This window comes from Scleropages formosus, chromosome 8, assembly GCF_900964775.1.
Source record: "Scleropages formosus chromosome 8, fSclFor1.1, whole genome shotgun sequence".
NCBI lineage: Eukaryota > Metazoa > Chordata > Actinopteri > Osteoglossiformes > Osteoglossidae > Scleropages > Scleropages formosus.
This window is the reverse complement of record NC_041813.1, coordinates 26,279,214-26,306,003: the sequence shown is the minus strand read 5'-3', so window position 1 is coordinate 26,306,003 and position 26,790 is coordinate 26,279,214. Positions and strand designations below refer to the sequence as shown.

Sequence of the window (26,790 nt, the reverse complement as noted above, 5' to 3'; positions counted from 1 at the left end):
ACGCAAAAGTGTTCGGAATACAGTACTGTTTAAAAACCACTTACATTTATTTACTTAGCAAATGCTTTTATCCAAACCGACTTTCAATGAACTCTATGTAGTGTTATGAGCCCACACACCTTATTCACCACGGTGACTTACACTGCTAGATACACTGCTTACACTGGGCCACTCATCCATACATCAGTGGAACACATACACTCTCTCTGTCACTCACACACTATGGGGGAACGTGAACAGCCTGTCTTTGGACTGTGGGAGGAAACCAGAGCACCCCAAGGAAACCCACACAGACAGGGGGAGAACATGCAAACTCCACACAGACTGAGCGGCGACCGAACGCACGTCCTCTCACACCACACAGGTGCTGTGAGGCAGCAGTGCTACTCACCGTGCCACTCACTTGCACAACTTTAAACCAGAATCCTCCTTTTTCCATTTAGTGGCCCAAACTTGCCCCACCTCCAGGAAATTAACCTCTACTTGTGTACAGAAGTCTCTTCAGGAGGATCTGAATGCCTGAACCGTTTGTGCAAGTGCGGGTAAAAACCACAAAAGGATTGGAGGCGCACAACAGATCCAGCAAGCAAAGGTTACGGCCCCTCCGTCTGCCTCCGTCATTTTTTTTTTGGGGGGGGGGGGGGGCTTTCTTTCATAGTTTTGCAGAAAACAACACCGAGACTCAGGGCGACACAGTTTACACCAACCAAAAGCTTTCAGAAATGCATCTGAAGTTGTTCGCTAAATATTTCGAGGAAATAAAACGCCAATTCAGGAATGACCTTTCGCAGCGCAGGCACGCCGATAAGGCAAGGGTTCGTCGACCGAAAGGGCAGCGACGTTCCTCCACCGAGTACGAAATAACGGCTCCCGGTTCCTCAGTCTAAAAACCTAGCAGGCTTACGTGGACTCTTTCCTGAACCGAAACAGATGCCGTCTCTCGCTACTAAAAGCGGCAACCCGCCTTTGGCCGGCACCTCCACCGTGCGAGAGATACCTGACGATCACACAGCCTTCGTACCGAAAGGGAAAAAGTAGTCGGTATCCATCTTCGGCAGACAGGGTGACATCGGGCATACGGATTTTGCACCGTTGAGAGGAAGTACGTCGGGCCAGGGGACGCAGAGCACAAAGGTTCAGGGAAACCGCTCTCCGAGTCTGGTCTTGCTGACAATGAGCCTCCAGACATCTCACGAGAGAGCTGCAAGCATGATCCCGTTCTTAAACTGCAGCATTTAAATACCTAGGAACAATGTCTCTAGAGGAGAAGGGTTTCTAAAATGAGAAGTTCCAACGTAATAAACAAATTTGTCACAAAAGTGGTTATGGAAACACATCTTGTGGCCCCCCTGCACTCTTCTCCTTGCACTCCTTTCTCCTGCAAAAGCAGAAAGCTCATGGAGGAGGAATCGTGCAGAGAACGCACCACGTTGCCAGAGAGGCATTATGACAACGAAAGGCACGTATCAACGGGCTTGGTTTTTCCGTTACGCACATCGGCGTGGCATATCGACGCTGCCAGGTGGTGGGACGAAAGAGTGCGGAAGAAAAACAAATGAGCCGTTGAAGCATTTTTAAATGCACATTACAGTTAAACAATACGCTGGGTCTGCAAGAATCAGTTGTGAAAAACAGGGGTCTACACCTGGGTTATTAACCTCATGATTCCCGCACAATAAGCAGGAATAACCCTGGTCTAAGCCATCAAATTGATATGTCTGGGCTGTCAGGAAGATGTGTTTGCAAGTGTTTGGGGGGGGGGGGGGGACACACTTGATAAGGTTCATAAAAACAAAATCACTTAATATATATTTACCATTTTTTGTTATTCCTGGCATTTTATGACACCACAAACATATTGCATAACTGCAGCTACTCAAACACACACAGATGCAAACAATATACCACGGCTAAGCAATTCTTGACACGTAACTTATGATAAATTAGGAGTTTTATTTTTTGGTAGTGAAATAACACCAGTCATGTTGTGAAGTAGACACGTTAGACGTATATATAGATCCCTTTTACTGAAAGGACGAGTTCGGTTTAACACTCGCACCGCCTTCGCGCCACTTGTGTAAATTGATTGGGAGAAAACTGTTTGTACAAGTATTGATCGGCGTAGAATTATAACAAGACTAACTAACCGTATGCAATCTTGTAACTACCACATCCAATGCACAAAAGCAAAATTGCAATGTTAATATTTTTCAAATTCTTGCAAGCTTATTTTTGAGACCCCGTCACAGAAATCGAACACAATCATAACAGCTTCGAACCAGTTTGATCAAGGCTTGATCCGATGACTGGATGTCTTCGCATAACTACAGACGCAGGACGAAGCCGCTCGTCCCGAGCTGGGTCGCAGCAAGCTGCGGCCTAACCCGGCAGCGCAGGGGCCGCACCCAGGAGGAGACGCCAAGCAGGATTTGAACCCCAGACCCACTGGAGAGCACGAGCTGGCCAAACCTGCTGTGCCCCCACACCTCCTGCTACTAACATGCAACACATGCAGCCACTGAAATGTCATTTGCCAGCTACGCAAACTGCAGGGATCCTTGTTCGGACTCCTGTTGCGCCACAATACTTGGAGCGAGGAGGCCCAGGGAACACCGCTGGGGGAGCACTATAGCTAGGATTCCCGCTGTTTACAGCAACACCTGGAACCATCTTCGCGGCCACAGGACTTTGGGTCGCACTTGCGCCGTTCGGTTGCCGGATGATGCCTGCAGAGTGAGAGCGAACGGCAAACGCGCAAAGCGGCGTGCGCCTGTCTGTGTTCACCTTTCCGAAGTTGGTGTTGCGCTTTGATGGGGAGATATAACAATGCGATAACTGGCTTCAAATGAATTTGGAGGAACAGAAGGGGGCAAGCAGCAGTCAGAATCTTCAAATGAGTTCAGGAAAAAGTGAAATGCTCACTGTAAAATAAAAGGGTGGCAGATTCCAGTATGTTTACGACTTCAAAAGTGACAGACTATCAGAAAGCGATAAAGAAAAATTTCCATTTGACATTTTACTGCTTTTTAGAGCCGACAAAAACATGTCTGTAGAATGCAGCTAGTTTATTTAAAACGTTAATAAATAAGACAAGGGGACGCTGGGGTGCTGGTGGGGGGTTTGGCCTGTGCTTGCTCTTGGGTGGGTCTGGGGTTCGAGTCCTGCTTGGAGCGCCTTGCGACGGACTGGCGTCCCGTCCTGGCCATGTCCCCTCCCCCTACGACCTTGTGCCCTGTGTTGCCGGGTTGGGCTCCGGTTTGCCGCGACCCCACTCGGGACAAGTGGTTTCAAACAGCATGCGTGTAAAGACAATTTCAGGTTTGTTGAACTATAGTCTATGATTGACTATCTCAATTTTACTGGCAAGCCCAAACAAAACTGTGAAGAAAAATGTGTATAAAAGAAAAAAGTTTTTTGACAGTGTACTTTGCAGTACTTACAGGGTGTTCCTAGCGGCAGGAGGACCCTGGACTGCGTTCCTCCACTACTTGCGCAAAAGTAGCCTCGCGGTTCTTACGCTGTGCTAAGAAGGAACCTGCTACGAAATGCTGTTAGGCATTTGATATCCGCTCATGGATCTATTCAATATGTCATATTTGCACATGATAAATATGAGGTACAAAAACATGAGAACATGACTACGTAGTGTGAATGACAGCACTGTGGCGATCTGCAATTCCCCAGCGAGTTAACATACTTCCTGTGCTTTTCAGCAAGTCCTTACTGCCATCAAAATGTCAAAAAAAAACATTTTCCCCCCCATGAGTGGTTCTGAGATGAATAGGACAAATTTGATGTTTATGCTTTCACTATGTGCTACTGTCCACCGGCAGAAAAATTTCTTGCCCAAGACCAAAAGCATCATAACTTAAAAGCACTCCACGTCAACAAGGTCCCAGTCAACCACATCATCTTGTCATGTTGCTTCATTTCATTTTCATTTGTTCCATTTATAAAACAGTGTTTTCTGTTCCTTACATTTGTCTGTCTCCCCATGTGATTTATCCCTTACAATTCACTTTTTTATTTATTGATGAGCAGGATTTTTCTCCATTAGCTTATTGTTTGCAAGTAAATCTCTTTTTAAAAATGCATACATATTAACATGTCTGACAGATCATTAGCCAAAACATTTTTTCATCACTTTATTCTCCTTGATGATCTAGCTTGCATTTGAGAGTGACAGAACGTGATCTAACTGCAGTTCTAGGGTGTTTGTTCTGTTAGCCAGTGCAGAAAGTACATACATCCGGTGCCTTTAGTGCTTCAAAAAAATGCAAAGAACCACACTATTCACAATATACAAAAATAAAAATACAAATATATGTACATCCAGTGTAAGCACAGTCAGTTCAGTCAGCAGTTTCTTTTCTATTTAGACACTTCGTTAAGCATTTATGTACAAAAAATACTTAACACAATTTACTTGTCGTACAGCACACAACAAAATCAATGGCATAGAAATCACTGTACTGCTTAGGTTGCATCTGCATAGAACTCTCTAAAAACTGAACATTCTGTGTAAACAAGCTGTGATTCCGTTTAAGCGAAAACAATGGTATTAAGTAGTAAATGATCGCTATTCACCAATGTGCACCTGTGATTAAGTATTAACTTTTCTAATTCAGTTTCTTTCAGTCACGTGTTAGAGGCACTTGATGTCGAATATATTGCTAAAAATCGTGAAAACGTCCGTTTGTCTTGGACATACCACCTCGCTGCTTGTCCACTCCAAAGCGTAAAAATTTGTCTGCAATGTCTCTTCGACCTTCCTCATCCAAGCTCTGACTTCCTCTCCCTATTGGGAAACACACAGATCTCCGTGCCTCCTGCGGGCTCTCCACGGTCACAGTCCCCCTCCGGAGGACTAGAAAGGGTGTGGAGGGTGTGTTAGTTCAACACACACTGGCTCATTTATTAAAAGGTGGATTCGGGAACTTGCCTTTTTTGGCTCAGCAGCAAGAGTGCGCTGCATTCAGCTTGGTGCAGAGCGGCGAAGGAGGAGCTGTCCGAAGTGAGGGTGGGGGGAGGTGGGACCAGGCAGCTTTTCTGTGGGGAGGTGTTCATCCTTATGGCCTCTGGGTCTGACCATGCCTTGACAGTGGAGGAACTGGAGGAGCACTGATTTTCCAGGCCCCCGCACAACTCCTTGCAGCCAATAGGTGTGCCATTTGCCTTGCCATTCCCTGCCCCATTGGTTAGCTTGCTGGAGAGGGAGGGTCTAGATAAAGTTGTATGGACTGCTGCAGTCCCCCTCCCTGTACTTTCTTCCCCACAAGCCCCGCCGCCCAGGGTCTTCCTTTGGGCCTCCCTCTTCAGGAAGCTGGGTCTGAGGAATGACAAAAGGCCATCAGGGTTCTTTCCTGAATCCCCCTTCCTACCCCTCTTGCCCAGCTCCTGGCCCTGCTCCCCAGTTACTCTGGACTCTGACTCCAGCTGGCTATTGGCACTACTCCCCGGGGAGTCCCACACTGAGGAGGAGTAAGCTACAGTACTGGATGCGTGGGCCTGGGTTTTGCTTTGGTCCTGTTCAGCCTTTTGGGACATCACCCTGACCTGTATTCTCCCATCTCTTTGACTGCTGTCTGTCTGCCCTATGAATTGACCCTCTGGGCCCCAAGGGGAGTCAGACAGGCCCCCATTGCTGAGTCTAGGGACACAACTTGGGATGTTCCCATGCCCCTCCACGGAGCCAGTGGGGACAATGGGTTCCCCGGTGCATCGTGGCCGCCGGCCTGACTCCAGGTATTCCACCAGTTGCCCCGTCAGTGGCCTGCGGTGATCTCTGGATCCAAGGGACCAGCGCAGTGGCATCACCTTGCTCAAGCCATCTCTAGTACGAGTGGGAGTCCTGACGCTTGCACTTCGTCCTTGACCCCCCCTTACAAATGGCTCGGACTCAGTCCCTTCTGGAGCACAGCGGGGAAGGGGAGACAACACAACTCTGACCATTAACCCTCTGCTAATGAACATAGCTGACCTTCAGATTTACGTACAAAGCCAGAACAACCTGAAAACTGATGAATTGCTGTGATGACCATGGGTAGTTCGGCAATATCTGTAAAATGACACCATGGACATATGTTCATCATCACCATGAAATTATGCATGCACTGGGATGCCAACAACTCACCACTCCTCCCCTGGAGGGGATCCTTCTGGAAGAGGGAGGACTCTGGCGAACTGGTTGGGGCAGATGGACAGGCACTGGACACCCTGCTTACCAGACTGCCCCTATTACTGCTCCCTGCCAGGCGGGTCAGCCAGTGGTCAGAACTGGATGAACTGGTGGATCCTGCAATTGCAGAAGAGCAGGGATTTTGATCTCATATCTTATATATGGCAGAACTCTCTGGACGTTGCACCTTCTGCCTTCATGAACACCTCGATATACCTCTAACGGAGCTGCTGGCTGACCAAGAAGGGATGGCATTGCGTCGGTGGTAGAAGAGGATGTAGGCACCACGGGTACAGACCTCCTCCTCTGGCACCTGGTCCACAGCACTATCATCGTAGCTGTACCACTGGCCATCCACTGAGTTCCTGCAGAATGCTGTGATTGTACAGAAGTGTCACAAAAAACCTCACACTCCTGTGGTCTTGCTTCATAAGTTATTCTGTTCTGACCACCATAGAAACATACCCAAACACACCGTACCTGTGTAGTGCCCACCATGCATGCCCCCGTGGTGGTTACAGACGGCATAGAGGTCATACAGGAAGTCTGAAGGCAGTGGGGGGTGGCTGCCCCGGGCGGTCCGCTGTACCACGTGGGGTGTGGTGTCCAGGCCTGACAGCGGGAAGCGCACCAGTGTGGAGAGCTTGTGGCGGCGCTCACCCACTTGCCGGAAGCGCTTCAGGTGCAGGATGAGGATGTCAGGTAAAGTCCACAGACCCATCTGCACGGTACCCTGCTGCAGCTGTTGGCAATGCGGACACAGCCAGGCATCGTCGGGGGCCAGCTGACAGGCAACAGTGAGACAGGTACAACAGTCATTCATACACGCATCAACCACAAGTACCTGCACCCAAAGGTACAACAGCAGCACCCCACCCTTGACGCCTGTACCCGGAGCTCTTTTGTTATCCAGCAATTGGTCTAATTTAAGCCTCGTGACCTGAACCCAAGTTGCTGCAGTACCTGTGAGTAACAATTACCCCAATAAAAAGGCCTTCTGCATTAAAGGGTCAAATACTGTAAGTGACTTTACATACTTTCAGCTAAGAAAATAATAAAGGAAATGCCGCCAGCATGTTTGTTGCTATTCTCAAAGTGGAGTCTTGCTGTAGCACATTAATAGTTTAATAACAGTTACAATACAGCAAAGTCTTGTTAAACTGAAACACATACCTTTGAAAATGTCTTGTTTTTTTCAATATATAACTCAATTGTCTACATTCAAATATATAGACATACATATATAATTCTATATGTACGAGAAGTGCTAGAACAAAACAGAAATGCGTGTCAAAGTTATGAACTGCAGGAAAGGATGTCTTCATTATTTCTGTACTCGCCACAGGTTATTCACAGCTTTTTGACACATATGTCACGCTGAACTCCGGGGTGGCTTTTAACAAAGAAAGTGACACAGAGCTCGAATTCACAGGAGAAGCAGAAGCATGACATGCTTGTGGAAGAAAAAAAAAAAAAAAAAGCATTAATATATCACTGTGGAAAAATGAAGTATATATCATTGTGTTCATGCAGAATTCCCCTAGGTACTTCACTTAATTGCTCTACTTAAGTTTTCTACTTTACAAAATAAGTTACTTTATGCAATTACTGCATGTGAACACTGTCCAATAACTCTATAAGAGGTTCATTACTTCACTTAGGCAATTAAGTACTCTACTTAAGTACTCCCTTCAACTACTCTGGAAACTCAATTCCTAGTGGATGGTAATTAAGCTGATTTCAACACCAAGTTTCCCCTCACTATGCGGCAGGTTTTGTCCGGTGCCTGCTGCGTGGTGGGTCTGGGGTTCGAGTGCTGCTCGGGGTGTCTTGCGACGGACTGGCGTCCCGTCCTGGGTGTGTCCCCTCCCCATTCCGCCTTGTGCTCTGTGTTGCCGGGTTAGGCTCCGATTCGTTGCCATCCCGCGTGGGATAAGCGGTTGTAGACGTTGATTGGTTGGTTGGTTGGCTTTCCCCCAACTATCTGCTTTTCTTATACTAGAGAATCACATTTTCCATTCACACCTTCCCTAAAATGCATCATCAAGTTTTGTTATTTCCTGAATGCAAAGTAACCCATGGCTGCTTCCTTTACATCAACTGAATTTTATTTATAGCCCGTCACAGTGGCACAGCGGGTAGTGCTGCTGCATCACAATGTTTGGGCTGTTTGAGCATACCTTCAAATCTGGCTCAGTTTGTGTGTGTAGCCACCCTGCAATGGACTGGCAGCCCATTTGGGGTGTGCCCCACATATCTGACATTAGCTCCAGACCACTGTGACAGCGACAAGTGTCTCACAAGTGTGTGAAATGACCTAAATGAACAGCAGAGAGAGGAGGTTTGGAGCAAACAAGTCTCTGTCCATCGCAAATTGAGTTGAGCGTAACACCAGTGGTGTGTTGTACCTGAGGGCTGAGCTCACCTGTTCCTCCTTGGTGTACAGCTGGAAACAGTGGTCCAGCGTACAGCTCTGCTGCTCCAGATGCTGCTGCTGCTGGGACCTCACACTTTCAGAGTCCTGCACCACCTCCTCCTGGATGTTTCCAAACAGGCTGAGGAAACCACATTGGAGATGCGTGCATGCGTACACACACGCACACACACGTCAGACAAATTAATAGCTCCAGGTTTTCGTTTCTACTTTTTTAATAGCCAAAAATATGTGCTAAAAGACCACAAGGTCCTTGTCTGGAGTCTCTTCAACTCTCAATACTCCCTCCTGCAGGTTTTGCTGAAGATCAATATAGACAAATTGTTTCAGGCATTAAAAGGAACACTTCTTGTTCACCACAAAGACTGGCCTTGCTTACTTTCAGAATCACATTTTTTGCCACGTTTCCAAATACACGTAATAGATGAAATTAGCAAAAAAACTTCATGCTGAAGAACATGAGAGCTCAGAGTGTAGCAAGATGGGTGGAGGTGGAAAGTGACTCACCAGGCCTTCATTTTGTGCTCCCATTCGATAATGAGTTTCACATGAGGGGGGCCCCCTGGCCCACAAAACCGAAGAGCCCTGGGAAGACAGTTTGGTGAAGAGTCACATCTTTGGTCTGAACGGGACATTTCCTTTTTCCTGGAGCTCATTTCTGGCAGTATACCCATTCCTCACATAACGGGGTCTCGTATAATGAAGACACACTGCAACGGCTTGTGACAACGTATACAGCTGCTCCCCCGCTTACAAACAATTGTGACCAAGGGGTGGTTTGTTACTCAAAAAGAGCACAAATTGAATGGGATACAGAGCAGACCAGGGGCTCGTCGTGAATTCTGTATGTACCCACTTGAGTCATGTTTACTGGCAAAAACGTACTGGCGTGTCAAAACAAGCAATGGCTTTTGTTTAAAACACAGACTTGCTTTAAATTGCATATTCAAAAGACATAGCAATAGGATGTAAGAAACCATGTGACCTATTCAGGTTTAAACTGGTTCTAAACTGCGGTTGCACTAATGGAAAACCAATAGCCTCACTATGTCTATCAGCAATTGTGTTTCATTTACAAAAACAGAGTTTTATTTGGCAAATACAAATCCATGCGGTCTCTATATAATACTATACAAAGGGATTTAAGAGTCACGAAGTGTCGATTTACGACGAGGTGGTCGGAACGGAACCCTGTCGTATGTCGAGGGCAACCCGGGGGAGGACATGGTGGTGAAGCATAATGAGGAGGGGTAGATGTGGAAGGCACAGTATCATCTACAGCCTGTTTACCTCCAACGCATTTGACACTTGAGTAAACATTTGGGACTTTCCATCAGCCAGAAACCTTCCACTCGAGGCAGTGTTTACTGCTCACAATTGCCATCTGTCGGTTGGACGGGTGAGGCTTTGCCCTCTGATTTGAATGGGCATGGCAGCCCTCTTTGTCTGAAAAAAGAACACTGAATGCTATACTTCCTAAAAAATGTTTCCACAGGAAGTTTTTAACTCAAAAGTTTGTAAGTCAGAGAGCGACTGTACTCTTTTTACAATGGGCTTATAATTTAGTACATCAGCATTTATACCGGCATTCATTTACATTAATTAATTTAGCCGAGACTTTCCCCCAAAGCAACTTAAAATGAGTAAGTGCTTACAGTTATTTACCCATTCATAGAGCTGGGTAATTTAGGGAAAGTACCTTGCTCAAGGGTACTAGAGGTGGGGATGGGATTTGAACCTGCAACTTCTGGGTCCAAAGGCAAAAGCTCTAGCCATTATGCTACCAGCTCTCCCAAGACAACTCTTATCCCTAGTTTAAAGCTGTTAGTCAGAGCAACAGCTACAAAGTAAAACACAGAATAAACAGGCATGGAAAAACAAGCTAATTACAGAACACAATAAATTGATGCACATACAGAAACTTGATTATACTTAGCATAAGGCAGTATGGGAGGGCAGCACCCTGTCATTTTTAACAATCTCAGCCAATCATATCCAACAGCTAGCATCGGTCTAATGTCAACTGAAACAACATCATCATTAACAACAACAACAACAGGGTCACAGTGGGGCAGTGGGTTGGCCTGTGCTTGCTTTATGGGATGTCTGGGGTTCGAGTCCTGCTTAGGGTGCCTTGCAACAGACTGACATTCTGTCCTGGGTGTGTCCCCTCCCCCTCCAGCCTTGTGTCCTGTGTTGGGCTCCGGTTCTCCGCGATCCCAGTTCAGACAGCGTGTAATAATAATAATAAACATTTAGCTGATGCTTCTCTCATGACTCATACAGTTAAGCTATTTACACTGATTTACAGAGCTAGCAAATTTTTACTACAGCAATTCAGGGTTAAACGAGGGATGAGTGTGCTATGACACTTACACCTGGGAAAAACAAGAGAAACAAAGAAACGACCACAAGGTGGAAGCATTACACAAGGAACAGAACAGCATTTCAGAACACACATATTCCCAGGGCTGCACAAGTCCATCCCCTTCCCAAACCACCCACCAAACTCTCTACAGGTCGCAGCCATCACCCATCAACTGCAATACCTTGTGCCAACAATAAAATACAAGAAGCCAAAAGTTAAACAAAATAAGCATGGTGGTTTAACATGCAGGTTTAAAATCTGGGCATGAAGTAAAATGACTTCTGTCACGAACCCACGTCTCTTAATTGCCTTTGTTTCAGAAGAGATTTAAAGGCAGGATGGAATAATTCTAGGATGTGGGAGGGTTTTAGGATTTATGCACTGCAGTTATTTATGAGTGTCAAAGAAAGGACTGGTGGAAGGGAAAGAAATTGTATTAAAAATCCTATTGCTGTAAATTCTCCCAGTAAAGCTTGTGCTTTAAAACAGCATTAAGAGATCTTTCTCTCTCAGGCAGGAATGTTCATCTTAACATCCTGAATATACTGCACTTAAGCATCTTAACTCTCAACTGGATGTTGACACAAAGGAAAGTATGTATTGTCCTGTCCTAGGCCTGGAGGGTTATAGTAAGATTATCTGCCTTCATTAAATCATCAGCTCCATAAATTCTGGGAGATCACAGTCAGATTGGCCAAACAAAGAGATTAATTTGATCAATAAAGTGCTTAAGTGTTCATCTGGAACAAAAGTGAGCGAATTTGCTGCCCCTCCAGGGAGCACGATTAGACCCCGGCAGCTCAGGAAGGATAATCCGTGGCCCAAGATCAGTAATGGCCAAAGTCTCCACTCATGGTCCTGGTGGAGTGGATGTTTCGGAGGGTTTCATTCTACCTGTGCAAATGAGCCTTTGACAAAAGTAATGAGCTCCATAATTAAATTAATTTTGCAGTGCTTCTCAGCAATGAGGATGCCCTTGAGGACCAGGAGTGAAGTGCGACGAGTAACACTGTGAAGGTCATCATTCAGACTTTAAACAGGCAAAAGGCATCTCTTTGAAAGTGATGGACTGTCAGGTTGATAGGCTGTCTGCATGTCCATTACAGCCCGGAATTAGGCTCATGTCTCCTCCTCCTGCTGTTGTGGTTAACCCTGTATCCGGACGCACCCACCTCATTCGCTGTACTAAATATAATCTCGTACGAGATCTTTCATAGCCCGGATACCGTTCCTACTCTTGTCACTGAGTCATAAGTGTAATTCATCACTTTCACGGAGAAGACAGGAAGAAGAGTCTTGTGAGTTTCCTTGATGTCTGCCAAAGAAGCAGTCTGTAGGATGGCACTTCGTTTGCACAGAAGACACATGAATGCCTAATTATTTCTGAAAAGGCGGTAAGGGGAAGAAAAAAAAAAAAAAAAAAAAAAAAAAAAAAAAAAAAACTAGAAATGGCTGTGCTGCCTTTATTTTCTCTCCACAAAGACACTAGCATGTGCTGCTGTTCAACTGCTCCTTCAAGCATCCACCTGCCATGGGTGGCAGGAAAAGACAACCAGCCCCGCTTAACTATAGCTGTTGGGTGATGGCACCAATTAATAACTGACCACATCCTTAAGAATACATCATTTTCAGCTTGACAATTATATTACAGAGATGGTGTTATTCTAAATGGTGTTATATTTCTAATCCATGCATGCATATCAAATTCTGGAGAGTAGGAGCTACTGCTGAATCCTTGAGAACAATGTTAAAGATGGGGTTTCCCCCCCTCCCAAAATAGCCAGTTGTACACATTGCTAACCGATGCAAGCTGAAAGGGTTACATGTGGCTTTGGAGAAAAGCATCTGTCATGTAAATAAATGATGGCATGTACAACCCCCTAAATACCCATGCGCTGGAGAGTGGGGTGGGTGGAGACATGGTGGACAGAACCCAAAGGAATCCAGCGATGGAGGAAGCAAGCGACAGCACTTACTCACCTTTCGACTGCTGGGTGGAAGAGGGGCCGTCTGTCCAAGGGAGACAGGTAACTGTAGCAGACGGAGACTCCCACAACACGGACCCGAAACAGTGGTCCCGTAGCCTGCAAAATGCACGCGCGCGCGCACACACACACACACACGAACGAATGACAGCTGTGAACACAGTCTACTTTAAACAACATGGAGACGAAGCTAATCCAGTGTTCATGTCCTCTATTCTGCTTTGACACACCGCATGTTGATGATGTCACAGAAACCCTACCTGTGGCTGGGCACCATGGATCATCAAGTAGGACAGTCTGCTGAGGACACTCTGCTGCAGCTGTTCCCAGGAGATTGCTCTGTCTTCACGCATGACAAAAGGGGGTCCAAACCTGGGCCAGAAAGGGGGTAGACCACAATATGAACAAAAACGATGGGAACTCTCCTCATGTTTTTCCATTTCACTAAACAGAATGTGTATCTGTGTAGATACGAAAGCTGAGGAACTGTGAATGAAGATAGCAGGTGCTACTCTCATGGCAATAAATTAAAGTGTGTTGATGAATGCTAAATATGAGTGTTCAGATCATTAGAAATATTTGGATGCCTGAAATCAGAATTGTTTCATCCTGTCTGGTGAAGAACAAAGCAATGCAGTGAGAGTACCCACTTCTCATTTTACTGTGATGAGGGACTGCCTTTCCAGGTTAAGCACCTGTTTCAACCATCTAATACCAATCTACTATGCATTTTTGAAACTAGCTACCCTCCAATCACTACACTTCATTCTTTTTAAAACCATGATTGCATTACCACCTGTCCCTTTTCCCAATGGCTGAAACGACAGGTGGATTTTAAAGAATTCTGAATACGCTAAAGCCACTGAGAGGGATTTATTTTGGTTCAGTTTAAAATCAATTTCTCAGCTAAGTGTTACTTTATACTGCAATGCTTTAACGGTTGTCCTACTTTTAGCACGTTAAGGCAAAACAAAACTAAACTGAGAGCCAAATGTAAAAAAGAAAATGTGTAATGTTCTCCTAAGGCACTATTCAATAAAGATGATAAGATCACACAAAAAGGTGGCATGAATAATGAGTACAGAACGATTTGCTCTGGGCCTTGCTTTCTAGTATGAAAGTGAGTCTTAAAATCAATCTGGGTCGCATTTGATATAAAATCTTACTTAAAGGGACTTGCTGATGCTATCTTACCAACTGAAACACAAACACATAAACCAGAGTCCCCCGTTATTTTTTTTATAAGAGAAAATGAAACATGAATGAAAATGAATCAGCGGTTCAGAGATCGCAGCCACCCCTGATCACAAACACGACACCTTGGTTCCGTACGGTGCCAGATAAAGGCATCCATCTTTAGTTCAAACTACCTCACAGCTTGCTGCCCCATCCCTGCTGCATTACAGATCAGTAGAATTATCTTCACTGAGAAGCCATGGTTCAGGAACTCCGATGACAGGGTGCCAGAGGGTGGTAACCTTGGCCCCCCAGCACCGGTGGAGTATGGCGATGAGGGCAGGCTGTGATGGTACCCTAAAAAAAGAAAAAAAGAAAAAAAAAAAAAAAAAAAAAAAAAAAAAAAAAAAAAAAAAAAAAAAAGCATCAAAACCAAAGGCACACTGCATTCTGTAGTGTTCTATTTTGAGCAGAAAAGTGTGAAAGTGACAGGGGAGTAAGGTGCGTCAGAGCCGGACAATAGGGGGCGCCGCCATCAATACAGTCTGACTACACAGCACCTTCTGGCAAATAATCTATAATGAAAGGTGTGATCAGTCCCAGAAGGGGTGAAACTGCCCTTCTTATCATGGTCTGCCACACAAACTGCTAAATACCATCAAGTCTGTAATGGTGCCCATGTATTTCAGAACATTAGAAAAATCATTCATTCACATAGAGCTCATAAAAAGAGGCACTATTAAAAAAAAAACATAAGCACTGTTAATAAATCAAATAGACTGCCCATAATGTACTTTTGGACTAGTGTTCAGGAATATTAATCTATAAGGAACTAGCAGAGTGTGATTGTCATGATTCGGAAGTATGAAGTCCACATGGTGGACATATGGAGCACCTCTTCTAAGTTAAATCAGATCTTGGTAGAAACAAATAAAAGCAACTGTATGCCCAGAAAACAGGTCCAATACCTTTTTCAATAATCAGAACATTTCTAGACCCCTTGCGGTGACTCAGCTGAGGGGTTATCCACAGCAAACATTTATTATTACAGGAACTATAATTTGGGGAACATCTATAAGTTAATGTAAATGTTACATATTTCCTGTGCAAATCTCTTTCACAAAGATTAGCGGTAGGCTCACTCGGAATTGTGGGTTTTTGTTTCTTGCCTATATTGGGCTTGAATTGGATGACAGAGAGAGAGAGCGCAATAGCAGCTTTCAGATATTTCCATGGTAACTTTTCAGTCACCATCTCATATAGCTGTACGCGTCCACACCCAAAAACCAAAGACTAAAAACCCTCAACTCTGTAACTTCCCAACCCAGCATTGCTTTTGGGAATGACATCAGCTGATTTCAGCCAGAATCCCAATCTTTTCTACTTTGCTTTATTTCGCAGCCTATTTGGTTGCCGAGACTAAAAATACCATGCTTGGTTTGGTTGACGCTGTTTCAGGGCTGCACCTTTGACTGGAAATGGAGGAGGAGATCACTGATCATTGCTTCCAGCACAGAAACACAAAGCAGCAGTGCCCACAAAGTACTGAATTAAGGATTCACACAGTGGTTACAATGGACAAATTCCCCCCTTCCTCTCTCACACACAACACACACACACACACAAAACATCACCACTGAGATGTTCAAAGCACCTCTGGACATTGCTGATACAGCAGAAGCGGCCACCGAGTGTGTGCATTTGCAGTCTTTGATGTGAAATTTTCTGAAAGCCCACATCCAAGGACTGTCCTTTGCAGAAGATGACAATGCTTTCACAGCGCCATACAGAAGCACTGACTTTCAGAGTGTACGCGACATTATGGTATTCATTTAAAATAGCCCATAATTCTTGTGAGCCTGGGCGCCTGCTTGATGGAGAAAATACCAATGTTTCAGAGAGAAAAGCATAAGCCTGGTTATGAAAGTCATTCTGTACAACCAAATTACCCTTTTTTTCTTCTAGCAACAATTACACGTAAATTTTAATCCCAAATATTTCTCTTATTAGCAATCAGTTATGGCCCATAGCAGTGGGACACCTGCCTTGATCTGCTCTTCAGGTCTTATTTTTAGCAAAATATTGCTACTGAATGTTTGATACAATGCTGTCTTCACTTAAACCGCAGAAAAGGATTTGCAAAGGCTAGTCAATCTTGTTCCAGGATGTAGTTCTATTAATGTGTTTTTCTGACATGCCATATTAGCTTTTAAAAATGTCTACAAGGAAAAAGCAAACCATTTAATTAAAAAACACACATTAAAACTGCACACAACAAGCAATGGACACAATGTTCTGGATCCTTTGGTTACCCGAGTACCGTGTGGAGTACCCTTTCCAGTACAGCGGTGGGGCCTGGAAGGCATAAATGTTGTCAGTCTCCGCTATGCTGGCAAGGTCCTCATCATCTGAAAATGAGCGCTGGAAACCTGTGGTGTAGACCTCCGTCAGGATCACCTGGATGGGTGAACGTAGCGCAGGGGTAGTGGGTAAGACAATGTGTACAAGCGAGGAAACAGTCCAAACACTGTCCTGTCAATAAAAAACAGGACACATCCTGTTTCAGCTGCCCAGCAGCATGAAAAAGCAAACTCAACACATGGGAATGCTCCGCTGACTTGACTTACATTGTCAAAGATTGTGTCTTTTGGAAAAATGTTTTCTCTGCACTGCTCACACTCTAGGACTCAAAATTATAAATAAAGGCAGCTCTGCCTGCCAGAGGGCCGCAAGACAACCTTTCATATGCCACACACAGATGAGCCCATTATCACCAGTTTAAGCAGTAAACGGTTAAGAGAACCCAGCCTAACACCGCCCACCTGTTCTGGGGACAGCTTTCCCTCATCGGCTACCATCCTGCGGAGGCATGCCAGCGGAGCGGAGAGGGGGACTGCCAGCCCGACGCGCAGGAACCGCTGCGTCTTGGTGCTGAACACCAGAGTGATGTACAAAGGCCTGCAAAGATGCCACAGGAAAGAGTCGAGAGTTTCACCTTAAACACGATACACAGCAAATAAGCAAACGCCTACACTTTGATTGACTAAACGTTGCTTTTTATGGCATTTATTTCTATTTTAAGCGTTTGGGATTCATAGTAACATTCGACCCCGTCGACGCTGAAACAGGCTCGGTGTCCGGGACGAAAATCAAGCTGTGCTCTGAGCCGAACTGCAGACCTGTGGCGCATTCTCTCCTGGCAGAGGCCCTCGGTCACCATGGCAATTAAAGACAAAGCAGCCACCGTTTCTACAGAGCCCTTCTAAGGTTATTTTATGAGGGGGACCTGGTGCTTAAGGGCAAGAAGAGCTCGCTAGACATTGAGCGAGACGGCGTGACTCCAGGCCGACATCCCTACTCTGCACAAATATGAGCGCTGTGCTGGCACTCATTTCTTTATGTGCTTGTGCATCACTGCAGAATAAATCTGGAGCCATTAAATCTGAATCCAGTTCCCTGTCTCGGCTCCAGCGTAACCTCACTAGAGGGGCTGTCCTCAGGCTTCACCTATATCTTTTCTGATGTTAAAACCAAAATGGGCACATCCTGTTACTGCCCCCTTGAGCAAGGTACTTAATGTTTTAATAAAATAAAATAAATAAATCAGCTGTATAAATTTTTTAAACATTAAGAAATGTCCAGAAAGGCCTCTAAGCTATAAAATGAGTGCAAGTATATAACAACGTGTGGCTGTATCTGTGTGTGTAGGAGTTCAGTCCAAATTATTACCAGAAGCAAACCACAAACTGTTCCACCCCATTTGCTGGTCAACCAGGACAATAATCAGCATGGCATCAAGACAAATCTACTCAGTTGCTCCAGGCTGGCAGCCAGACACCAACAAGAGCAAACAACCAGAATGCACCTGTTTGCAAGAGCCTCTAGCCAGCTGCAGAAACACCAACACTGGAAACCACAACCACTAATTAGTCTGTAGCTATTAAAGAGGGTGCTCATAATTCATAATAGTAATTCCTTTTTAGTTTCCATTTGCCAGCCTCTTCAGGTAATGTGCAACAAATTCCTCTAGCTCTTATTCCACAGTAGATCAGACTGCTGAATGCAAATTTAAAAAAAAAGATTGAGGGGGAACTTCCATTGTGGGCAAAGGCTTTTCAGTCGAGTTGCTTCGGGGGGGGAGAGAAAAAAATTCAGAGGTAAACAGCGAACTGGACGAAAGACTGTGCAACACCTTTCATAAAAGTGTCTGCTAAGAAAATAAATATTTATAAAAGAATGTGGATGAGCTGTCCTGGCGCTGCTTCCAAGGCAAGATGTCATCCGTGGCCATAGCGACTGTTCGGTCTTCCAGAGCCCAGAAAAACATCTTAGTTCCTCCACATGCATCTTGTGAAGCCAGATCATGACAGGGAGACTAAGCAAGGCCACCCTAGAGCAGGCACTAAGGAGAGCCTTTGCAAATGTAGTCCTGGAGGTCTTCCCATCTAGGATCCTATATCTCAGTCCCCATCAAGGCTGGAGGGGGCAGTCCACCTGGCATGCCTTCTTGCCTCAGACTAGGAGACACTAGAGATCTCACTGACGTCAACTCTCAAGAATGCAGATCCCCAGTCTTCAGGCTCTTCGCAAGGTTGTACGCAGCAGCATGAAACACAGCAGAAAAGCACTCTATCTTGATGACTCCATGTTCAAATGTCACAAAAGCAATATCTTTTCCTCCTTTATTGAAGAGCATTTGCCGACATCACAATGTGCTGCTTCTGGGGTGGTAGAGACCACAAGGACAGGATAGCAAGGGTTAAAAAAACAGGTTTTATTAAACTGAGAGCTAGCCAAAATTGGGGATGTAGACCCTTCATGGAAAGTCAACAGAAAACTAATAATCGTGCCCAAAGACATAGAAAAGCATGAACATGGAGCTGTGTTCTCATTCCGTTTCTCCCGTGTCTACGTTTTTCTGGCAGTCTCAGGCCAGCTGCCTCATGTACTAATCCTAACTGTCCAATTAGAGGTAACTGGTTGCCTTGGCGAGATGTTCATCAAGTGAAACCCAGGCTCATGCCTTAGTTTTGTCTCCTGACATCACACAAGCGTTAAAACTATAAGCAGGAGTCCCTAGTAAAGCACCCTGCAATACAGCCAACACCTCAGAGCTAATTTCTCATCTATATGTCTCAGTCACTGATAAGGGAGTTTTTCTCTCACAAGCTGCCAAAAGCAGCAATATCTTTTTACCGTTGACGACTCAGAAGATAGAAGCACGTTCAAAATTTTTGCTCTTTTCAAATGTCACAAACAGCGTGGCATAGTAATGCCCTCACAAAGGGAAGTGCAGAGGAGCAGCACCTTTGAGCAGGCAGGATTTCCTCAGGCAGCCAGCTCCAGCTGAAGTACGGAGGAACGTGCTACGTGCTTGGAGTATGAATGCAGCATTGTGTCACCCGGGTGAGGTGGTGCCCCAGAGTTTCCCTCATTCACGGCTGCCCAATTGTCTCCGCAGGCAACAGCAGATCTTTATCCACTTCTCTGGCGTTTTCTACCCCCGGGAACTGCCTGGCTACCAGCCACCAACTTAAACGTAATTTCAACTTTCAAGGGCCCTCATTAGGCTTCCACCTAGATGCACCATTGACTACGTGCATTACTTTTGCTGTCCTAGAGCAATCCTACTCTAACTGTGTTGTCACAGCTGGACGGGAACTTCACCATTGCAACTCAAATACTGCAACTGTACTGTAATAGCTAGACTGTAACTTTACCAATGCAAGTAGAGAAGTGTAACTAATGTAACTGCTTTACTCTAACTTCACCATTGCAATTGCATTAACATAATTGTTCTGTAGCATCACTACTGTGCTTCACTAATATTAATACACTGAATGCTGCTAAGAGTAATTCTCAACTCCAGTTCTATTCTGATTAATTTTGGAAGATAGGTATACCTAAGTCAGTCCCGAATTTAGCGGCATTTCCGTAGCTGCATCGTGGCCAAATGCATACCTTGTCTGTCGGAGTGGGATGGGCAGAGAGATGCACAGAAAAGGATCAAAGGTATTACTCTGTTTATGGCAGTGAGGGCACGTCAGACAAGACCTGTAGGAAGACAACCACACAATGTGCACAATGATTAATTTAAGATTTTGGATAGATTTTCAACTGAAATATCTATTTACACAGACATTTTACTTCACTTTCATAAGCTTAGATTTTTTCCCCTGCCACTGGCTGTAGAGGCGAGGAAAATCGCTTCATTAAGTTGGTCTAAAGAAATATTACCCAAATAAAAGGAAAAGCTATTCTCACCCTTCATAATCACCACAAGAACTCTGTTTGTATGCACCAGAGTTTGTCTGATTCAACAGCTGAGTTTCAGCCATGTGTTTGACCATACAATGCACCACATAGTACTATAGAAAACCACCAAGTATTTGTTTCTAACATAAAGGTCACATGATTTGGTTATATCATCACTATCATATTAAATGACATTCCTTATAAAGAAGAGAACATTATATACAACAAAACCCTAAATGTTAAGTAACAAGTATAGTGATTTCTCTGAATCTGTGTAAGTGGATGAAAATTAATATTTGACTGCACTCATAACTCACCAAAAATACATGTGTTTCGAATGCTACTTAGGCAGTATAGATGCCGATGCCTTTGGAGCTCTAGTTGGTCAAGAGAAGGAGTAACGCTCCCCAGTAACACCCGCAGAGCCACCTCCCGATGCTGTGAGCAGAGCTCCTCTGGGTTAGTCCAAAGTCCTTCCTTCTCACCTCCAGCTTTACATAAGAGTACACAGACTACATGGCCTAATGGGACTAAATGGTTTAATGCAACAATGTAGATTAGATGGTGCAATGCGACTAGACAAATAAGATGTTCTAATGTGACTAGATGCACTAGACAGTCTAATGGGAGTAGATGGAATGAACTGTCTAAATGGGTCTAGAGAGGCTGATGGTGTAATGGGACTACATGGGCTAGATGATCTACTTGTTTCTTCAAACGTGCTTATTTTTCTTGGTTTGTTCCCTAAAGAACTAAAGTGAAGCAGAGGTGTAGAAGCTTGCCTTTTCATTCACTTTGCTCATTCGTAGTGTCAGAAAACACAGTCCTGACTCTCCAAGGAAACTAATACGAAAGTCATCACACTCGGCAATGAAATAAAAGTTCTCCCCATGTCTAGCTGAGCTTGAGTGGCACTCAGAGGCAAGATAGGGGTAGCATAAATAAGATATTTACTGTGGCCCAGTGTTCCAGTACTTTCTGTATCTGTAAGATGGTACCATTACAGTAAAACAACACAATGTGAGAAGTGCTGGCCATTTAAACAGCCACAATTGCCAGATGGTTTAGACAGCTTCATCTGTCTTGAAGATGACTCCTTCAGAAAAACCAAAAACATTAAGAATGCAATTAAAAAAAAAGGTCCTTCAGAAAAAGACCAAACACAGCAGAGCTCATTTGTGATGGTAACATCAACTATGATGGCAAATCATTGCCGGGGCAACACAAAAGTCCAGCTGATTCAAACAGCTGTAAACTCTTTAGCTTTGGCTTATTCATTCTCTTGTGTTGCGGACGCACAGCCATGTAGGTTCCAGTCCCTTGCTGGGTCACATGTGATACTTAGGCCCCACTTAGAAGTTAGCGTGGTGCAATATTCCGGTGGTGTGTTCCTGAAGCTCTGCTTCCAATCGACCTCATCAGGACTGATCACATGATACTAGTTTTGCTGCCATGCCAAGTGAGTCACAATGTGGGTTGTGCATGGATGGAACGAACTTCAGCGTCAGCTCCTCGTTTCCGCAACACTGAGCAGGGTTCTGGCACTCGATAAAAGAGGAATCCATAAGATGTGTTCAGTGGACCTATAATTAAAGTGCAATTCATCAGGCATCAATCAATATTTTCCCCGGAAGAGACAAGATAACTGAAGTTTCAGCTCATGCCAATAGCGTGAAATAACAGAAGGGGAGATTAATCACTGATATGGCTCTGTTACAAACGGAATAAAACTACGGTGCTAAAAGCTACAGCTTGCTGTTCTCACTGAGCTACTGTCCTCAAAACTCATCTGTACAGGATACCCCTGTAAGATTTAGAACCTTTCTTTGTTTTAAATAATAAAACAGACTGAAAGGCAGGCACAGCATGGACACTGCCATTCTTACATTCCTTAGGTCTCTCATGACAAACTGTGATACCACTGATCTGTGCATTTCACTACGCCCAGGACAAAAGCCAAAGGATGCCACATGCTTGACAGTTTTATCAGTGGCAGGTCACCACGACAATGACCTACTGCTTGTTTGGCTAGGCAACGCTCAAAGATAGCCAAAAAGAATTACGAGGGGACTAGGCAATGTGAAGCCAATACATTACTCATGGCAATGCTGGGGGAGTCAGTGTAGGCAGGAGTGAATGGGGAGGCCAAAGTGGACTTGAAATAGATCGGTCAAGGGGAAGAGAAAGGAATCAGGGTAGAAGTGAAGGGGAAAGGTGGGCAAGTGGTACAGCAGTGTGGAAAGAAACTGATTATCCTCACAAAATAGAGGAACACACATCTTGGATGCCGATTAAAAAAATAAATAAAAGGATCAGAGGAAGTTAAAAAAAAAAAAAAAAAAAAAAAAAAACACAACATTTCTGAAAGGAAATAAATTTGGAATAACACCCACTGTTAGGTCAGCAGGTAGTCTAGTGGATAAAGAACTAGATTTCTGAGCACCAGGTTCCCAATGCAGATCCCAGGAGGGGGACAGATGGAAACTGAAAGTTACCCAGTGTTTTAGTGGGTTTTGATAAAAGGTTCTGCTTAACAAAAAAATAATAAAAATAACACAATGCTCCTTCAGGCAAGCTAGTGGTGTTTTGCCACCGAATATTGTGGAACCTCCTATACAATCCCCCACTGGGCTTGAAACATATCCAGCATGAAAACACAGAGCGAGCCCACGAAGCGTCTGCGCTACAGACTGTGCCGCATCCACACCCACCCACCTGTCCCGAGTCACAGCAGAGAAACAACAGCAGTGAGCAGATAGCAATTAGTGATGCACAGAGCCTGTTCTGACAGCATTGGCCACTGGGGAGAAAACAAGGCAGAAATTAAAAGCTGACTAAATCCTGACAAGTGACTCTGTTACAAGTACTTCAAATATTACTGTAGGGAGGCAGATTTGCTTGCAGATGGTGCCTGTATCTATTAAGTGCATGGATGCAAAACTCACAGAAATGCATCTTTTATGATGCTGTAAATTGTAAACTGGGCTTACAAAATGACCGTCACGTGACAACATCCAGCTTGCTGTCTACGTTGTCTAAAAAAATATCCCTCGTTTTTAAATTGACTTCAGTTAATTTTATTGCTTGAAATTATGCTGATAGACAGGGGAGAAGCTGAAAGTAGTTCAAACTGCTAAATTCCATTATAATTTCATAGCTATGAATCCAAACATTCCCAAACTGTACTTCTGTCAGACAGAACCCCACAATTGTTAGATCTTGTCATAACTTGTGTCAATGTTATGTTCAGGTTACCGGTGTTCACTCAAGGTACTCATTATGTTCATGGTAGTCATGATTACACCGGGCAAAGGGGATGACAGAACACATTTACGACGGCAAGGATGATGATGGTGAAGACAACCGCTCTGATCTCTCCCTTCGTCTTCTTCCTAAATTTTTCTCTGTAATTGAGAAGCAGTTTGCCATGAGCCTATGCTGTGCCTCTGAGTTAATGCTGCATGGTATGGTTTACTGAGGACAATCCCTAGCCCCTTTAGAAGAACCTATTAATTTGAAAGAAATCCCAGCCAGCCAAAGGGGGTAATCAAGTCAGGCCCTGTCATTACTGATGCTTCTGCTTGGTAATTACAGCGGTGAGTATAGTGAAATAATTGGAGCACTGTCTATCCTGTAAATGTAGACTATTGCAGATGAAGCCATCTATTCCAAAATAAACAATCAGGTTCCCATTATGTGCATGTAGGTGCCTAGGTTTTGTTATTTTTACTCAGTCAAAGCAGAGAGGATATTAAAATAACTGAAATAATACCTGAGAAGGCAAGCTGCCAGTTCAGGCTGTTCTAAATAAGGTTTGCAGCTCTCAGTAACACAAATTGTCTGCTCTCTGCAAATCCTGGGATGAATTTAACAACAATTACAGCCCACGGCAGGCGCACCGTGTTTTGGCAAAGTGGAGAAAGATGCAAACAAAAGAGCATTTTAATGACACCTGATCTCCTCTCTTTCCCCACACCTCACGAGCAGGCCAAGGAGAAGAAATGGTGAAAAGTGGTTCGTTAGTCGCTAATAAGCCAGAACTTACATGGAAACACAGAAGGTATATAGTTTGCCTTCCATGTGACTCAAGGCGGAGGCTGGCTGGGGGGGAGAGTTAAACATTGGGCTGACTGCATAGACAAGAGACAGCAGAAAAGCAGGTGTGAAAAGGACAAGGCCATCCAGGTGTTGACTAATTGACGTATCAGATCATTCATGAGGCATGAAGGCATGAGAGTCATGTGCCAGGTACTGCTTCCTGCTCCCACCACACAATCCCAAAACACTGGTGGAACCCATAGAAGCTAATCACTGTAAGGAAGTCTGTTTTTTAGGGAATCTCTCAACAGCTCAGCAGAGTGCCAAAGTAAACTGATACTTGTTACCCAATAAGGGAAACAAGATAAAATGTGATTTAGGTATATTCTATTTTCTTTACAAGATTTACTGCGCCAAACTGAAACCAAAGGGTCAGTCAAGAAACAATTGACTGTGGTAAGTATCATCGTGATGATCTGAATTTTCTTATCTTTAGATCAGACATTTGTTGGTTTATCTGGTTTACATGGCACATGGCAACATGAACCAGACAAACTTCATTGAAGGGTTGCTGTTGTGCACTCAATCAGGAGTTATCCTTAAACTGCTTCTGCCACTAGCTACCTCCAGATATGAAGACTAAAAGCAGTAAAACACAAATAAATAGTGAAAGACTCAAAATTTGGAGGATGCAATGACTTTAGCTGGCAGACCTTGGACCTACTTGTACTGAGCCTGGAAATGCTCTTGAACGAAGCTGGGCAGCTCATCCTGCCTCTGCAAGGTTGCCAACCCCACTGCTGGGGTCTCCTCCGCTCCAGCAGGACCCTGAAACGGCAAGTGGACATCATCATCACAAGACCATCCCCCATCTGTTTCACTCCAAGCTAACACCTCCCACCAGCACTCCAAAGGACGGACATTCCACACTTATCATACGCTATCCGTTTTCTTATTTTTGCATGAGGGAGAAAACAGAATGACACATAGAGCAGAACCTAAAACCAGAGATTACTGGAACAGGCTATTTTAAAAAAAAAAAAAAAAGGTACATCAAACTGTATTTGGAGCTTTTCAATGTTGTACTGTGCATACAATGTTGCATTGAGGATAATAACACTTTAATTGGAGGATAACAATTCTTACTCTGGGGTGGATGTTCTATAAATGCAAATGAGAAGCATACAACGGCAAAAAGCTTATATAGTCTCGACTCATGAACAAGGGTAAAAACAGTTGAAACTGTCCGGTGTGTTAATGCCTAAAGCCTAATCCAAGATTCTCCGTTCCAAATCTGATGCGAAACGCACATCACTGCAGGCAACTTCACTGCTGAATCTGTACTGCAAAGTGTGGCCTTACTTAGTTGAGACCAGAAAACCCCAAAAATGATGATCTACAAGCCTATGTGTCTTACTGTGTAGACTTGCTGTGCATTTCCATTTTACACTTCTAAATTGGAAGTGGATGAAAGCATTCCCAGGGAGCCTGCTGAAGTATGGGCAGCTTCCAGAAACCCAGAACAAAACCGGTTTGTTGAGGGTTTGGACAAAGCACTGGGATCAGGGGTTGGTCATGGGGCCTCCACACTTCCCACTTGAAACTGACTGAGCGAGAACGGGGCTCACTTTTGGGGTCCACCTCAGGCTCTTTCTAGGAGACACTCAACAGAAGAGTCTCCCTCCTCCACCTCCCCACTGGGTCTCACGCTCTTAACCAACCTCTGTCTTAGGAGCCAGGGGGTCTGTCCCGGTGAATAGCAGTGGTGAGCCTACTTTTACCGCTTGTTCTCGCAGCCAGCAATCCCTCTCTTTTCAGTCCAAGGCCAGAAGTACAACCTGGGGCATTTGTAAATTCTGGCATGTGCTTAAAGAGTTACAACAATACAGAAATATATCATTTAGAGCCTTAATTCTACTCAGTTATTTAGTAAAATTCCTGGTCATATTAAGTGACTATTGTCTTCACTTAGCCAATGATATTGCCCAAAACAATCTAATTTTACATAAACATCAGGCAAGTCATTTCTCAACAGTCAAACAGTGGAAATAATCCTAGAGCAACTTGCAGGTGGAATAGGTGGGACAGTTGTTAAAGGCCTGTACAGGACTGATATTTTCAGTTTTATGAACAGTGGAGTGCCCAGTAAAATATGTAATAGCAATAATTTCCACACTTTACACAAGTTGCTTGTTCAAATCATTTGGTTAGTTCATGCGAGTGCTTCTACATGGGTGTACATTACATTAAATATTTATCATGTTTCCCTTTACAGTAACAGAAAAATTCTTGTCATGGGAGCTGTAACCTAGTAGGTATCTTGGCAACCTTACTTTTTCCTCATTTTAATAATACA

The 26,790-nt window shown here is 44.4% G+C and overlaps 1 protein-coding gene across 2 annotated transcripts in view; it reads right to left on the bottom strand.

The window, feature by feature from the left end:
* Window positions 1-3,760: 3,760 nt before the first annotated feature.
* LOC108937167 (ubiquitin carboxyl-terminal hydrolase 43-like) overlaps window positions 3,761-26,790 on the bottom strand; it is a 34,522-nt gene continuing 11,492 nt past the window's right edge. The window contains exons 3-15 of one of the 2 annotated variants that reach the window (XM_018756951.2): window positions 25,159-25,262; window positions 20,103-20,195; window positions 16,964-17,099; window positions 16,454-16,598; window positions 14,336-14,498; window positions 13,226-13,337; window positions 12,961-13,064; window positions 9,120-9,197; window positions 8,604-8,733; window positions 6,659-6,962; window positions 6,395-6,553; window positions 6,134-6,295; window positions 3,761-5,909 (exon numbers count right to left, since the gene is read on the bottom strand). In XM_018756951.2, coding sequence (XP_018612467.1) covers window positions 4,918-5,909; window positions 6,134-6,295; window positions 6,395-6,553; window positions 6,659-6,962; window positions 8,604-8,733; window positions 9,120-9,197; window positions 12,961-13,064; window positions 13,226-13,337; window positions 14,336-14,498; window positions 16,454-16,598; window positions 16,964-17,099; window positions 20,103-20,195; window positions 25,159-25,262 — 2,682 coding nt within the window. In that variant the 3' untranslated portion in view covers window positions 3,761-4,917. The remainder of the gene's footprint in view (window positions 5,910-6,133; window positions 6,296-6,394; window positions 6,554-6,658; window positions 6,963-8,603; window positions 8,734-9,119; window positions 9,198-12,960; window positions 13,065-13,225; window positions 13,338-14,335; window positions 14,499-16,453; window positions 16,599-16,963; window positions 17,100-20,102; window positions 20,196-25,158; window positions 25,263-26,790) is intronic. The other variant, XM_018756952.2, reaches the window with a different exon arrangement.